This window comes from Micropterus dolomieu, linkage group LG09 (genome assembly GCF_021292245.1).
Source record: "Micropterus dolomieu isolate WLL.071019.BEF.003 ecotype Adirondacks linkage group LG09, ASM2129224v1, whole genome shotgun sequence".
Taxonomy (NCBI): domain Eukaryota; kingdom Metazoa; phylum Chordata; class Actinopteri; order Centrarchiformes; family Centrarchidae; genus Micropterus; species Micropterus dolomieu.
This window is the reverse complement of record NC_060158.1, coordinates 15,541,984-15,558,335: the sequence shown is the minus strand read 5'-3', so window position 1 is coordinate 15,558,335 and position 16,352 is coordinate 15,541,984. Positions and strand designations below refer to the sequence as shown.

At 43.0% G+C, this 16,352-nt stretch overlaps 2 protein-coding genes across 3 annotated transcripts; one reads left to right on the top strand and one right to left on the bottom strand.

Annotated features, from left to right (window-relative positions):
- Nucleotides 1-1,020: 1,020 nt before the first annotated feature.
- Nucleotides 1,021-11,603, top strand: stmn2b (stathmin 2b). Of its 2 annotated transcripts, XM_046058673.1 has the most exons (5): nucleotides 1,021-1,148; nucleotides 7,017-7,112; nucleotides 7,225-7,397; nucleotides 8,060-8,251; nucleotides 9,775-11,603. In XM_046058673.1, exons 1-5 carry the CDS (start codon nucleotides 1,130-1,132, stop codon nucleotides 9,832-9,834), a joined length of 540 nt encoding a protein of 179 aa, XP_045914629.1. In that variant the 5' UTR covers nucleotides 1,021-1,129; the 3' UTR covers nucleotides 9,835-11,603. The 2 variants fall into 2 exon arrangements, with proteins under 2 accessions (XP_045914629.1, XP_045914627.1); XM_046058671.1 differs by lacking the exon at nucleotides 1,021-1,148 and having other exon boundaries at nucleotides 6,995-7,112.
- A 1,537-nt stretch (nucleotides 11,604-13,140) lies between these two features.
- hey1 (hes-related family bHLH transcription factor with YRPW motif 1) lies at nucleotides 13,141-16,090 on the bottom strand. Its single transcript, XM_046059678.1, has 5 exons — nucleotides 15,864-16,090; nucleotides 15,616-15,691; nucleotides 15,408-15,491; nucleotides 15,205-15,286; nucleotides 13,141-14,861 (listed from the first exon to the last, which is right to left on the bottom strand). The coding sequence occupies exons 1-5, from the start codon at nucleotides 15,947-15,949 to the stop codon at nucleotides 14,209-14,211; spliced, it is 981 nt and encodes a 326-aa protein (XP_045915634.1). The 5' UTR covers nucleotides 15,950-16,090; the 3' UTR covers nucleotides 13,141-14,208.
- Nucleotides 16,091-16,352: the final 262 nt, after the last annotated feature.

Genomic DNA, 16,352 nt, shown 5'->3' with positions numbered 1-16,352 from the left:
CATTAGACCGTCTGGGTTTTCTGCAGTTACAAAGAGGTGATACAGGTAATTCAGTTGGCTGTGTGCATGGATTAGGTCTATAGGCTTATAGTGCGCTTTAGGCGTTGAGTGTCAACAAATAGATTGCATGAAGATTTGGTAACTACTTGTAGCCTAATTCTGCTTCAGCCTGATTCTCCCGGAATGGCATCTCATTGCATGGTTATGCTTGCAAGGAACTACCTCAAACCTAAAATATTATGAACATGTTTAAAATAAAGTATGCTGAATCTAAATGTTTTCCTCCCAAGAGCCTTTCTTCCACTTTCAGCACCATGAACATAGAGCGTGGATGTGCTGTAACTGCTCATCACCTCTGAAACAAAGAGGGACCCACCCACAATCATGAGGCCCTGAACTCTCCCATGTTAGGGGACATTGGATTTGTCAGGCCTTTGGTTGGGAGAGGCGCGTCAAGAGAGTATGGTAGCTAATATGCTCCAGGAGGGACAAGCACGCTCATTACTGACCAAGTGTCAAGCCAATCAGATTATAAGGTTTAGACTTCCCATCATGTATTTCAAAATAAAGCCTTTTAAAACATGGTGCATCATAATGTTTGGGTGTGTTGTGGGGGCTGGCACAATTTCTTGGATGGCTTTATCGTACCAAATACCACAAAACAACAAAAACTGAGATACAAATGAGATGGGTAGTCTGGAGAAAACCTTCTTAACTCAACATAACCCAACATCACCAAGAAATGTTATGTCTCCTTCTGGTGGAATGCGGTGACCTTAACTTAAAGTTTTATTTTTTACCATGTCCTTAGGCCTACCAGAGCAACATATCAGGGCTGCAACTTACGATTATTTATAATCAATTTATTACATGAAACTGTCTCAAGTATGTCTTCACACTGGGACATGTTCGTGTCTTTTATTCTGAAGGCTGCGTCTGCAGACTTCCGGTTTTGTTCTAGTTATTTGCCTCGGATTTGACGCAGTTCATAACAGACCACCAGGCGCACCTGCAGTCCCAGTCTCTGCTGACTCAGTGCCTTACCAGCAGTCCCTTCACCCCGAGATACAGCATCCTGCAACCGACGCACACTCCTCCAGTCAACCCGCCCCGGCATCACCGTACAGAAATGGCTAAGACCGCAATCGGTGAGTTTTGCACTTAAATAGGCAATATATTTAGATTTTATTTTGAGATAACAGCGCTGTCGCAGGTTTGAGGATGCTCAGAGGCTGTGGCGACACCCATGGCACAAAAGGATGCTGGGGGTTGATGCGAGGGAGCGGCCAAACTCCTTTGCAAGTCACTACTATAAAATTAAGTTGCATAATTGAAGCTACATTTTCCTTGTTCTTAAATCTTTATTTTAGCTAATAGGAGTAATTTTTGTGTTTTTTTTCTGATCCTGAATCCAAATGAGTGCTGATCAATATGAGCCAGTGTAGGATATCAGTTATCAGTGACGCATTATTTTTATATTTAGTTCAAAACAAACGAATGAATGTATACCAACACAAGAAAGGCGATTTTTCCTCTCCTCATACAGCAGCATTTTGTCGATGCCTGCCTGCCGCACCTGCCCCTTATTGCCTGACTCAGAGCCGTGCAGCATAATGCAGCGCCAGCGACCCCACCCAACATCGCCGGTGCCTTCAAAGCGAGCCAGCCGCTCTCCAGGGTGTGAAATATTCCACCGTGACAAATCTCCTTAAAAAGAACTGGGCCATCCTGTGTAGCTGTGGTGTAAAGCGTGCTGAGCCAATTTTGTGGGCGAGGCATGAATGAGAGAGAGGGAGAGAAAGAGCATCCTTTTCCAGAATTGCTTTGCAGTCAAGGGAAGAATTTACGACTGGCGATGAAACGTATGTCGTCTCAGGAATCAGACTCCGATCCTATTAGGACGGTTATAGACTGTAAATGTGGCACATTATTATTATCATTCAGGCCACAATAGTATACCATGCTGGTATTTGGTAGAAATAGGCCTATATGGAGTAATAAAATTAGATTGCATGTTATGGCATGGTGGCATAGGCCTTGTGTTTGTGTCAGCCTATATGAATTTCCATATCAAGCCCTGATATGTTTATTATAGTGGTGCTGATCTGATTATTCAAACAAATCAGTTTGTGGGCTGTCTCAGGCCTGCAGGCTTTCTCAAAAAGAAGCCTATAACCACATCTAACATTTGGAAAGTATTACTTGTGTGTGTAGGCTACAGGCTGAAAAGTGCGATGTTTGTGTGGCCAGTCTAGGGGATAGTGTGCTTGTTTTCTGGTTGACTAGGCACTTGATGGATGGGGGGTCATGCAGACAGACAGCACTGAGGGTCCTAGTGTGTGCGCTGAGGGACACGAGCCACTAAACCCTGACTATTTATTCCCCTCTCCTCCTCCTCCTCCTCCTCCTCCTCCTCCTCCTCCTTCGCCTAATTTTCTTTCCTCCATGATTTGAGCTGTGGACAGGCAGAATGGGATGGGCAGGGAGCAGACACTCTGGGAGGATCCAGTCATCATGCCAGTCAACAACCATGAGGTTGTGGAGTTTAAGTCGGCTCTTGACATTTAAGAACCACATGTGGGATTTAAATCTACTGTTTCATACTTCTGAGATGGGGGAGCAAAAACGTCAATGTTTCATGCGTCAATAAACATTTACTGCTGTATTAATTTGTGAGGTTTTTCATTCCTTGGAGGAGAACTGAGGATAGAGGTATACTAAAGGCTCTATATTACAAGAGGAATCAACTATCCCACAAACAAACTCAGAACCACTCCTGTGTGCATTAAGGCCTCTAAGCACTTTTCCTTATCCTTATCATGCACACTTGTCATATCCAATTAGGTGTGGTCATTCAGCTAGCAGGTTCCCTAAAAATCAATTCCTTTGTGTACAGAAACAGAAGCTTGACAGACAACCGTACCATCCATTTTCAAGCAACTAGTCAAATTCAGCTATATTGTTCATCTGATCATCTGCATCACTGTTGTCGTAATGGCCTCTGTGCATAAAGCTTGAACGTCTCCTGGACTCATAATTCATCCTGAGTTATCACGGGGTCCCATCGATCAATGCTGCACACTCCCATTACTGGTTCAGATGGCGGTTGCGCTTTAAGGAAGAGGTGACATCAATCCAGCAGTGATGGTATGCCATGTGCTCATGATCTGCTCATCACTTGTAAAAATCAGCATCTGGGGAAGACAGTAAAGACATTTCAGCATCATAGATTGGCAAATTTGACGTCATCCTCGGGTTCTGTATATCATATAACACAAATTTACTCCTTTGTCTTAGATATTTGGAAGAAACCCATTTGCTCCTTTAATAATTTGTGACAAAATATCATTCTTCAATTTTAATGCACTGATCTGGATCTGTAACAATTGATGGACTAATCAACAAGTCAGTTGACAGAAACTTATGAGGCTATTATTTTGATAATCGCTCAATCATTTAAATCATTTGTCAATCAGAAATGCCCCAAATTCTCTTATTACAGCTTCTCAATTGTGAGGTTTTGATGCTTTCTTTGGATTTATGTGATAAGAAACTTAATATCTTTGGGCTGATTGTCCAACAAAACAAAACATTTGAAGACATAACCCTGGGCTTTTGGAAAGTGAGATTTGCAATCATCTAACATTTTATAAACCGAAAGATTTATCAGTTAATTGAAAATTGTCTTACGCTGATTTTCTTTGACTTGACACGGGGTGCGGTCTTGGAAAAACTTGCCACCAGCCCATCCCTCCTACATCATATGACTGCCCTTGATCATCTGGGTGCCATTTTCTTTAATAGCCAATTTTGCTGGTGTAATACCTTCATAACTTCGCAATTATATTGTTGCAGAGTTGTCCTGCTGTAAAGGGCCCCTCTGCAATGTATGTGCTGAACACAGATGCCAGAGAAAGAGAGAAATGAAGGAAATAAAGTAGCGAACAGAGGTGTGGTGGTTTGTGCTAATGCAGAATTAAAGCTCCCAGGAGATGCAGAGAGCGAGGGAGAAAAATAGAGAGAGAGAGTTAGACAGACACTGGGACTGAGACTGAGAGGGAGGAATACATCAGTGACAGATGAAATGGAGGCTTGGGGATGCCGAAGGTGCTGGTGAAGAGGTATGCTTGCGGGGGAAGAGGTACAGTAGATATTGATGATCTAGGCTCTCTGGCTGATGGATTGAAAGAGGAAGTGCAGTTTGCTGGCTGTGTGTCTGAGGTCGGGACGGGAGGAACAGCTCTCCGAGAGGATGCAGAGCTGACTGGTTGAAACCAGCCTGCAGGAGTGGAGTGGGAACATTAAAGTGATGTCGTCTCTGTCTGACATTATCTTGTCTCATCCCAGATTGACATATGAACAATATCTCCGAAGAGATGCTGATGTTTGGACACTTCCTGCTGTGGAATGTCTTTCTGGATCGTTTGTCATTTTTATGTGCCTGGGTCCACTGGGAAAGATCTTATTACTGCAGTGGTTACAGAAGGAAAAGATATTTTCTCTCAGGTGAAATACGGTGGCAGTTTCATATTTTTGCACATTAGAGAATCTCATATATTTTTGATTAGGGATATAAAAGAAAAATCTTCATGGCTCTGATTTAGAGAGCTGTTTCAATTTACAGGGTGCACTTAGCTTCCAAGATTACAAAGTAATTAAATTTTCTTTCATGCAGTCATAGTAAAAACCAAGCTTTCCAACCTCAAATAAAATTAAACATACTAGAATAGAGGTGCAAAGATTTGTCAATTAATCGATTGGTCAATCAACAGAAAATGAATCAACAATTTTGATAACAGAATAATCTTTAAAGAGAAATAATGCCAAATATTTGATGGTTCCAGCTGTTCAAATGTGAAGATTTGCTAAGTTTTATATCATTGTAAATGGATTATCTTGGATAATCTTGGACTGTTGGTCGCACAAAAGAAGACATTTGTTGACTTTCCTTTGGTCTGTAGGAAATTGTGTTGGGGATTTTTCCACATTTTTAAAAATGTTTTATAGGCCCAACAATAAATCAAGAAAATAATCAGCTGATTAATTGATGGATAATATTAAAAAATAATTGTAAGTTGCAGCTCTAAACTAGATATCTACATCTAATGTTCAGTTTGAAAATATTATTGAACAGAGAAAAGGCCCCACCCAGAACTTTGCAACCACTGAACAGGAATCTCTGCTGATCTGCTTTATAAGCTCTTAACCCAAATTACCTGCTCCACTGAATTGTTAAATATTTGAGTCAGACTGTGGGGGAGTAAATGGCTGCTGGGGTCTTGACATGTACACAGCACTTAATGAGCCTGTGACAACCCTCCAAAAGCTCTGTCTCCCTCGCTTGTCAGCAGAAATGGTGCGGTCCGCTGATTACAAATTAAAGCTCTATCTACCTGAGGTGGCTGCTTCCATTAGGCTGTCCTAGGGCCAGTTAATGGCGGCTGCAAGTCCCACTGGGAGCTGCCCCCTTCGCTGATTTTTAATCCTCCTCTCGCTATTTTCTGCTTCTCTGCCAAACCCCACCTTTATCTCCATTCCTACTCAAGCCCTCTCTCCTTTCTTACAGAATTTCACCCCCTGCCATGCTCTCACTTCCTCCTCAGGGAAGGGGTTAACAAGGCCATCAGAGAGTAGTGAGAGCTACATCTGAGAGTTGATCACATTACTGTGGCGTCTGCCAGTCTGCAGGGCAGAAAGCGAGACATAGAGAGAAAGAGAAGAAGTGAGTGAGCAGGGAATATGAGTAAGGAAGAGGATTTGGATTAATCATACTGTACACCGTACCCTACCATGGATAAGCTCTTTCACAGTAAATCTCATTTCTGGATTTGCTACTGTAGCCTGCTACAAATCATGAATCAATGTGGCACACTTCTGCTCTTCAGGCTTTGGGCCCTGGATGATGGATTATGCCACAGTATGACAGTCAGCATGCAAATCTCCACTATGAGGCAGTGTACCTTGACAGAACACAGCAGCCATGTGCAGAAGTAGAATATTTCCCAACCTGCCGTTTGATGCAGATATTTTTGCCGTTCTCCCAGCTGGGACTGCTGCTGAACTCTGGGCTCATATTACACAGTAGTAGTTGCCAAAAACACAGGAATAAAAAAGAAATCAAGGTTAGACAAGGTTGGTCGTTCTTTTCTTTTCTGTTTTTTCACCGTCCGCCCTTTGGGGCTCTTTGGAGCTCTTTATTGAGCAGGGCGCAGGTTGCCAGATACAGTTAGTTTGATTTGATGCCAGCTGAGCTTTGCTTCAGTGTTATTAACTTTTTGGACCATAAATAGACATATTGGTCTGTCATGCTATAAGCTTAACCCTTGACTATTAGGTTCTATCCATAAGCCACAGACAAAGAAGATAAGAAACAACCCAAATATTCTCCACACAACTATCGTAAATCCTGGCTTCTTTGCTTTCTAAATGAACTGGTATTCATAAACTAATCTCAAATGTTTTTTGGTGTTAGCCACAGAATAGCTGAGAGGCAATAGGGCGTTGCTCTGGCTACATTAATAAATAATATACCAAAATGAAATGCATAGCTAATGGTGTGTGGAGAATCCTGTGGGGACGGCATCATCTTGCCTGTTAGGGAAATTAGGCCAAATAAGGACACATCCATCCTGCTCCCCTCGTGGCCACAAAATGGAAGTTCAGCTCCACAAGACATCCTTTGATGAGGTTTTCTTTTTGGAGGACTTAATGAATAATTATTCCTCCTAAAAATCTGGATATTTACATCAAGGACCTCCTGTGGAGGTAGAAGTGGGTTAATGATTTTTCATCTTTTTGTGTGTTAGTAGGTAATGGTAATGATATTTTCTTTATGTGCGTATGTTTTAGCAGTGCACTCAGTACTACTAAAAACAGATTTGTGCCATCAATGACCCATGGAGTCTGATGTAAAAAATAAATAAACAAATAAATAAAACCTTCAGCTACAAGCTCAACATTCGTTTCAGAACTTCTGTAAGTGTAACACACAGCCATGTTTCAATTCCTCTCCACAGCTTACAAAGAGAAGATGAAGGAGATGTCAGTTCTCTCGCTCATCTGCTCTTGTCTCTACCCCGAGACCCGCAAAAACATCATGGGTGACTTTGAAGGTAAGTGAATATTTTTTAATCTTCTTCATCAAACATGCTTGAATGAAAAGTCATATGGAGACAACAAAGGGTTTTTTAATCTGCCTTTCTCATTAAATGCGCACACATGCAGACATGGACATCAAGCCCATTAACAAGCGAGCCTCAGGCCAGGCCTTTGAGGTCATCCTGAAGCCGTCCTCCCCTGTGTCTGACGTTGCCCACTGCGTCACCAGCCCCCCAAAGAGGGAACTTTCCCTGGAGGACATCCAGAAGAAACTGGAGGCAGCTGAGGACCGAAGGAGAGTAAGGATGTTTCCAATCATTTTCATTGCACCCAGCTGCCACGCATCACTTTGCTTCAATAATTGCCAAGAGCCACAAAAGGTTGGAATAAATAATTTTGTGATACCAAAGCTAAACCATTTCCGACCCTTTACAAAAGAAGCCTGGCCAAGTTTATACAATATTTCTGGTGTGGTGTCATAACTACTTTAAATTTAATTTGATGTCGGGATGTTTGGTCAGTTGTGCATCACCTTGACTACTGCAGATGCAGGGGACGGCAGATGCAATCAGACATTGGCTGTCTCATTGATTCAAATGTCAATACAGTCAGTCCAGCAGCTGACAAATCCAGCAACCCACCAACAAATCAATAACCTAATCAATAACATAATTTGACTGATTTTTGAACACCAGATGTCCAATACTCCAGGTCCAACATACAGTTTATTACATAAATTATAGTACATGCCAGAAGAGAATGAAAGTGGCAAGGAGAGAATTTCTCTTATATCCAGACATTTTTATGCTTAACATTATTACATGTGTGAGTTAGCTGCACCAGCTGTGACTCGTGCTTAAATTTTAAGAGCAATCAATGGGTGGAATTTAGTAAATCAGTCTCTCGCTATCGACCCTTGCTGATTCATTCTCTCTGCTACCCATCGCCCTTCCCCCTCCAGTCCCAGGAGGCGCAGGTGCTGCGGGCCCTGGCTGAAAAGCGGGAGCACGAGCGTGACGTGCTGCTGAAGGCCATGGAGGAGAACAGCAGTTTCAGCCGCATGGCCGAGGAGAAACTCCAGTTGAAGATGGAGCAAAATGAGGAGAACCGGCAGGCTTACCTGGCCGCCATTATGGAGCGCCTGCAGGAGAGGGTAAGGAGCAGGTCACAGCCATGATTTCAGATAGACTGAGGTTATAAATCCAAGTCCACACACCCCCAGAACATTTTGACCAGAAAAGGTTTGTTAACTATCCAGTTATCTGTTTTATTACATTAACACAGGAGAGTAGGTTCCAAATGTTGTTTCCAAGCCTAAATTAAAATACTGGTAACAAAATCTTTACATTTATTGGCATACATTGTGTCTAAAATATGCCACAATAATGCTAGCTTTTAATAGTGATTGCTAAAACCCCAAATCTCCAGAATGTCGTCAATTGTAGCTACGGTTCTGGATTAGGTTGCAATAGCTATTTGTAAATTCATCAATAAGTTACTACTTGCTAGTTTCATCAATAGTGATTTACTACTGTAAATTGGTTGAATCATTAAAACTTAAAATGCTAGGCTAAACTTCAGTAATGTATAATTTGGTTGCTAGAAATAATCTTCAGTATCTGTCCACTTCATAAACAGGAAGTCACTGTAACATCAAAATCTGTAACATAACTGCTGTGCTACTAACTATGATTGTTTTATTATAACATATCTAGGATAGATATGCGTTTCAGAGTTAAAAATATTCATTCAATTTAGAATGGAATTATCTTCTAATTATCATGGAAATACATGTCAATGTTGAAATATAAAGGAGTTAGTGTTTAACATGTAAAGAAATCAGGCATCATGTGAGCTGTGTTTCTAGCAGTGCGCTGTGCTGCTCAGGCATTCCTGCAGGGAGGGGGGGTATTGTTAGGATGGAGCCTCACTGCCTCTCTCCTGCGAGGGAGCATTCTCCTAGGCATACGCTCTGGTGAGCAAAGGTCATGATGACATCCGCTTTCTCACTGAGTTCAGCACACAAACCAAACACGCTCACTTGATTGCAACAATAATATATCTAATTGAGTGACACATGCAGTATGGCAATAAAGCTTTTATTTTTTACAATCTGCTGCAGCGATAAATACACCATCATTGCTAGGTTGAGCCAATTTGCATTGAATAGGGCAGAATAATGGTGTCAAAAGTTAAACCAGACAGTTAAGAAAAGGAGGGCCTTGCATTAAGGCCGACACAAAGAGGAGCAAACAAAGGCATATAACTAAATGTAATAATAATAGTGTGTGAGGACCTCAGGATATCTGGCCCAGCTAAAAGTTTCTCAACCACAGAATGAGTGGGAAATATCCAATAATGCTAACGTATCTTACGCATTTTATTAATTAGTTTGATAATACACTTTTACACTTTAGGAGACGATATGGAAAAATAGGAAGCCTAGAGTGATTTGGAAAAGACAAAGATGCAATCTTGAGCATGGAGGATGGGAGAAAAAGAATTATATGAGTAGGAAAAGAGGAGGACGGGTGGCAGAAAAAGATAAATTATGTAATTTGTCTGCAAAGGTCAAAGAAGAGAAATAGTGAAGTGAACAAGAAACAAATGCCAGGAAAGGGACTACAGGAGAGAAAATCTTAAAAAAAAATCATTCTGTGTTTGTGTTTTCTCTAGGAGAGGCATGCTCAGGAGGTGCGCAGGAACAAGGAGTTGAGAGAAGAAGTGACAGCGTGAGAAGCCCCAACAGGTTCTACATCCCACCCCAAACCCCCCCACTTCCCGACCCTGAGGAACACCCTTTTCCCCACCTTATCCCACATGTCCCCACCTCTCCACGCCCCCTGCCATACTCCCCCATCCTACTATGAAACTACCACAGCCTGATACGCCACCCCGAGACAGTGGGAGGTTCAAATGGGGTTGGGGGTGGACAAAAAAAAAAGCAAAAATAATTAAAAAAACAGATGAATTAATGTCTCCCACCCACTCTTCCCAAAAAAGAATGTTGTTGCTCCGTTTCAAATGAGAAGAAAAGAAAAAAATTGACAAACGACAGTGGGTATTGGTTTTTGTAAATACTTCTTTTTTTGTTATATACAGTACGATACAAGCAGCAAAAGTATTGATTGCAGTGTGCCATTTTTCTATATAAGTTTCCTCTCCTTGCATATATATGGATGTAATAATTTGTTCATTTTCATGTTTGTTCATTTCTGCCTGAGAATCATTTCAGGCGTAGGTGTTTGTTGTGAGTTTGCCAGCTAGCTGATGTTTGCTGTGACTGGCTGCGTCCTCACTAGGCCCGCATCCTGGCTCCGTTCCCACGTCCCTTCAAGTGGGCACTTACTCATTTGACACTGCCGATCTGGACACAAAATTGGATCTGTGTTTGGTCAGAGTGATTTTCCATCCAGTTTATGCCAATGTTCCAATTAGTGAGGGACATGTGCAGGAAAGTTGGCAGAAGGAAAGGGGACAGTTTGCTTTCTGTGGGGACTGCAAGCCATCGCTGCACAGCCACTCCTGTGAGGTAGATGGTGACTGTACCACAGGAGAACACTATAGCATTTAAAGAGCCCTTCCTCCTCCTCCTTCCCTCCATCTGCAACCTCTTCATCTCTCCACATACATACATACTGTAGAAGCACTCACTCACACACTCTCCACATGGGCAGGCATTTAGCCAATCATAGCACAGAGCTCAGTAGGAGTTCGTTAAATTCTGTCCATCTGGCACCGGAAAGCTCACATAACATCCCTGACTAATGGCGGACCTCTTATATTCCTCAGAAACAGGCTTCCAATCACATTTAAATCACGTGTCACCGTAATATACAACACAACTAAGGTTAAAGTGTATTTGAAGAATGCTGGAGCGCAAAAACTTCACCTGAGATAAGACTTGTTACTGTGAATCTTATATCGGAGAAAACACAAATAGATTCCACCTTTCTCCATTTCCATAGAAGCTAGAGTGGTGCTCAGCATCGTCAGCGCCTACTGGAATCATTGCACTTCACTCCAAGACACTGTATGCCACTGATAGGTCGGCACAAGAAAGATATTGAAGCCATAACCGGTATCGCTGCAACAAGTGTGATCCATGAACACAGTATTGCCATCTGTAAAGGTGTATATGAGTGTATTAAAGTATCCAAATAGTTTGTAACCAGGGGTGCTGAAGCCTGAGGTTGAACCCTGTCGAATCCACACACACAAGGTAGGCCCATAGATGTGTGTGAGTGTGCGTGTGTGTATTTCAGAAAGGGCGGGTAGAAAAAAGAATGTTTGTGCCATGTGATATTGACCCGGTAAAGTTCAAACCAACACCATTACAGTGTGTAACAGCTGCACAAGTACACCACAGAATACAGTGACTATCCTACCTGCCTCTCTCTTGCTCTCTCTTTCTCTCCTCTGTCCATTTGTGTGTTTCCCCCTCTCCACATATATCTTTGTGAGCAAGCAGTGGTTAATAAAGATTTGGGGTTCAGTGAATGAAATTGGCTTTGAGAGTGACTTCTTACAGATACATTTCTATGAATTAAAAGGGATACAAATGTATTGTATTGGGCAAAAGGCGGGTTACACCCTGGACAGGTCGGCAATCCATCGCAGGGCCACACATACACAAACAACCAGTCACACTCACGGACAATTTAGGGTCACCAATCAACCTAGTCCACATGTCTTTGGAAGCCGTAGCACCCGAAGAGAACCCACGCAGACACGGGGAGAACATGCAAAGGACAGGTTTGATCCCACAACCTTTTTGCTTAGCATAAAAATGACAGTTTCATGGCCCTGACTTTGTAGATGAGGGCTCACTGATACAGTTGTGCACAGTACCTGTGATTCCATCACAGGGCCACACATAGACACAAAAGATGATTCCATTAAATCCCTGGAGTATGTTTTACAGTGCAGTAACAGTTTATTTTGCAGATTCAAAAAAAGATCATCAGTGTACAAAATAAGACAAAGCAGCTCCCCCTTAGGAAGCTACAACATGAAAATACTACTTTCAAGTAAATGTATCAACAATAATAAAATACGCATAGTAATACACCACTTTCAATTGTTTATAGGTGTCATTCTGCATTATTAGTACTAATACGCTACACGTATATTTATTCAAGTGAAATTTTTAATGCGGGACTTGTGTTATTGCTACTTTTACTTGAGAAAATAATCTCAGCCCCCTGACCCTTCACAAGTCTTCCTGTTACATGGTCATTACCATTTATGGCCAGCTGGGGGAGACAAAAGACAGGTTGTCTCAACTGAATATCTACTTGACCTTGCGGTTTTGCCTGCAGTAAAGCTTGCATCACTACCGTGGGCCCTGCATCATCCTAAGTAATAAACGAAAAAGGTTAAGGAGAATGATCAGAGAGATCAAAGGAGAAAGAGAGGGTGGACATTTTGGAGGATATTTTGGCGGAGAACTAAACTTTTTGGTGCAGCAGAAGAGGGGACGGCATGTAGGAGAAGAGAACAGAAGGTGCAGCTGGTGCGAGCTGAAACGATGGCAAAGGGACAAAACTGTTCTCTGCACACTTCCTCTCTCACAGTTTTTCAGTCCCTCTTTCCTTTGATCCCCCTGTCCCGTTTTTTTCTTCCCCCTTTTCCTCCATATCCCATTCTATGCTCCATCCCTCCTTCCTTTCCTTCTTCATCCTCTTCCAACCTTCCCTCCCTCCTTTTTTCCTCCTCCTCTAGTTCCCACGCAGCACATGGGGCCAGCCGGGCTGCTATTGTCCAGGATATCCCCTCCTTGTTAATGGTTTCCTGTGCACACACAGAGGGCTGCTGAGAGAAACAAGCAGTCGCATCTGATATCAGGCGTTGCCACGTACTGCGAGTGCACACAGACACACACACACACCCACACACAACTGTAGGCATCAATAAGCAAACAAACAATACATGCACACACAAATACATTCAGTCCAACATACACACTCATACACGTTTGAACAAACAGACATGCAAACAACACATAATAATGCACATAACAAAGACGCTGATAAAGCCAGGTGATTTATCTGGACTTTTATTACAGGGAAGTTGTCATTACCACCAGCAACAACTTTGAAAAGCTGAGAAATCTGATTTGTCCGTGCTTGCTTGTGCTTTGTACAACCATAAAATATACAAACTCTCACTTAGGTTCACCAGGAGACACCAACATATCAGGTGGAAAGCAGCAGTTAGTCTTTCTAAATGAAAAAGAACTGAATTGTATTGCCTTGCGTTACCGCAACTGTTGACAGACTCCCTCTTGATAATTACAGATTGATAATGTTGCTACTTTAAGCAGGTACAAGAAAATAACTTAAAATAAAAAATTGCCCATGCATCAGTTATAACAGAAATGAAATAAATGTGGGAAAGCTGGTAGAAACTGGTTAAACATATGTGAAGCCTCAGTTGTTGACTAAATTTACTTTAGAGAGGAAACATAACTTGAGGAAGCAAGCTTAAACAATGAAGCGCCATAGGAACATTAGAGGCTGTGGGTAAATCACGGTTAAGTTTATTTCTACCAAGCTGGTAGCTAACTTCTGTTCCCGGTATTCAGTCAAACAAACACCTGGTTTCAGTTATTCCACCCCATAAAATGCTATAAAAAGCGGGTGACTCTCGGCTACCTCGAGCCCTCCTTTCACACCCCTCTCTCTGTATGTAACCAGGGCCCCCACACTGGGTGTTTCAGCGCAGGGGGAAAACAAAGAGAGGGGCAGTTTCGCCCAGGAACTTGACAGGCGGCGACTGCTTGACCATCTGGAAAAGCCATTCCTGATAGGCTTACAACTGTGGGTGAAACTTCTAAAGAGGTGGGCAGGAACCGAGATCAATCACAATAAATCACTCTTGTTGCTTTAAGTCGTAGTCTCCCTCCTCACAGTTTTTTTTATTATACAAAACACAATACATTAGCAAGAAAATAAAAAACATATAGCTAGGTGTATCCTCTGTGGGATGTCAACATCATAGAAAAAAATAGTACTTTCTTAGGTGGGAAAATCAAAAGTCTTGTCCTTGAAAGTCCAGCTCAGCTGGGTGGGGAGTTGAGTCTAGATTTTGCTGAGGTTTTCACTTCAGTCAGAAAGCTCCTATTTCCATCCCCCAGGGTCTGTAGGGTTTGCCCACACTGGATGTAGGGGCTGGAGGGCTGATGGCGGTGGAATGGGAGATGAGGGGGAAGGCGCTGAAGTGGAAGGGGAACGCTGAGAGGGAGGACAGAAGAGGAGGGGAGATCTTGGATGCTGATGAGGGGACCAGTGCGGGGTGCGGGACGGTGGAAGGGGCGGCAGTTGTAGGGGGAACCCGGATCGGGCCTTGATCTGAGTGGGGGGTGACGCTGCCATGAGTCTCTGCAGCCGATGAGGACGATGAGGAAGAGGTGGAGGAAGAGGTGGATGAAGTGGATGCAGATGACAGAGGAGTTTGTGGGCTGCTGGTGGCGCTGCGGGGTAAAGGTGCCAAAGCTGCACCCTGTTGGTGCTGGAGTAGGAGGGGGTGGGTCAGATGGGCGGGAGGGGATCCAAATGCAGAGCCCCACGCCAGGTGACTCAGGCCAGAGTGAGCCTCCCTCTGACTGGCATAGTTGTTAAGGTGGGAGACCAGACGGAGACGCAGAGGGTCTGTGCTGTCCAAGCCTTCGATTATGCTCAGATAGCGGGCCGTCTCAGCCAGACACTCCCTGAAACCTAAACCACGGTAGTCCATCGCCAGGGCATGGGCATCAAAATAACCTAAGGGGAGGCCAACAAGACAGCGGATTAGTTAAAAAGAGTCATCTGACCTGCACACTACAAAACAAGTTTGTCCAGAACTTAAAGGGCTGTGTCTGAAATTAACCAATATACCCCTGGCTTTGGGATGGTGACAAAACAAGACAGATATAATTGACAAACCAGCCAGACCAGTTTAGGTTTGCAATCTAGACATTTCTTTTAACAATTCATTCTTTTTTTCAAGAATATGAACCAAATGGACAGAAACTATTCCATGTCCAGCTTTTGCCCTCTTAAGCATATCAACATGACTCTACAACAAGTAAAAGGTGTCGTAACAATGAATAGATCCCAGACAGACCTTTGCCTCCAGCTGCATGAAGCATCTTCAGATGGTCGACAGTCATCTGCAGAATCTCTGCTTTCTCCAGTTTGGCTGAGCCCTTCAGTATGGAGGAGACAGAAAGCAGCCAATTACATATACATAATCCACAAAGAGCATAAATGGACAAAGTTTCACATTTTTGGACTTCCGTATAAGTGACATTAAAGTTGCGTTGCTACCTGTTTCTCAAAGGCGCTGGGAACCAGCCTGCGAAGCTCGCTAAGGCTGTTGTTGATTCTGTCACGGCGCCGTTTCTCAATTATCTGCGGAAAGACAGAAAAGATGTTATTGGTTATTTTCAGACTGTGTGCATATGATCAAAAAAAATCATGCACACGGTTGCAAACTGCACAAACGGATTTTTTTTATTAATAGAAATGGACTTACTCCTCGGCGTCTTTTCCTCGCCTGCACCTGAGTTGATGTTGTTGGAGACAGAGACCCTATGGGAGAGCTGATGTTCCTTAAAAAAAAAAGATTAAATACGGAGGCTCAATCAATGTCCCAATTCATTTTTCGATTTGAATTAGGCCTATACATAGACTATTAAATTAACCTTTCGTCCATTTCGGCTCCGTTACGCTGGACGACTTTTTAAGAGGAATTTAAAAGAAAACAGGTCCCAAATGACTTACCCATTCTCGTCCGCGCTCTCCTTCTCCACCTCAATAGTCTCATCCAGCTCGCTGTCCGAGGAGCTAAAATCGTGATTCCTTTTCATTTTGACAATTTGTCCACAATAGTCCTTCAGAGTGCCTGCTGTGACTGCGTCTGAAGCGCGTTTGTCCAGTTTTGCCCTGAGTGCCTGCGTTTGAAGCGCTCAGCTTTCCCACGGTGTCATTTCAACTCTGGAGCCGGCCAACTGGGGCGGGAGCTCTGGCCGAAACAGCCAATCATCACGCGGCAGTGGGTTTGAGTGACAGCGCAGTTGGCCCAAGCACATACCAGGGCGCTTTGACAAGTCAGAGAGGAGAAAAAAAACCAAGACACCTCACTCTGTGGGTGTTACGGAAGAGAGATCTGGCCTCCGATTTCTAATTATGGCCACGCCTTAATTTTAGTAAGAGCAAACACACAAAAATAATTCGTTCTATTTTATCTTTTATATAAAACAGCAATTAAGT

Coding starts and splice junctions, on each gene's coding strand:
- hey1 (XM_046059678.1), bottom strand. CDS start 15,949: ATGAAAAGGAATCACGATTTTAGCTCCTCGGACAGCGAGCTGGATGAG. Junction 15,492..15,615: donor CGAGGAAAAGACGCCGAGGA/GTAAGTCCATTT, acceptor GTCTTTCCGCAG/ATAATTGAGAAACGGCGCCG. Junction 15,287..15,407: donor CCAGCGCCTTTGAGAAACAG/GTAGCAACGCAA, acceptor TCCATACTGAAG/GGCTCAGCCAAACTGGAGAA.
- stmn2b (XM_046058671.1), top strand. CDS start 6,995: ATGTTTCAATTCCTCTCCACAGCTTACAAAGAGAAGATGAAGGAGATG. Junction 7,113..7,224: donor CATCATGGGTGACTTTGAAG/GTAAGTGAATAT, acceptor GCACACATGCAG/ACATGGACATCAAGCCCATT. Junction 7,398..8,059: donor CAGCTGAGGACCGAAGGAGA/GTAAGGATGTTT, acceptor TTCCCCCTCCAG/TCCCAGGAGGCGCAGGTGCT.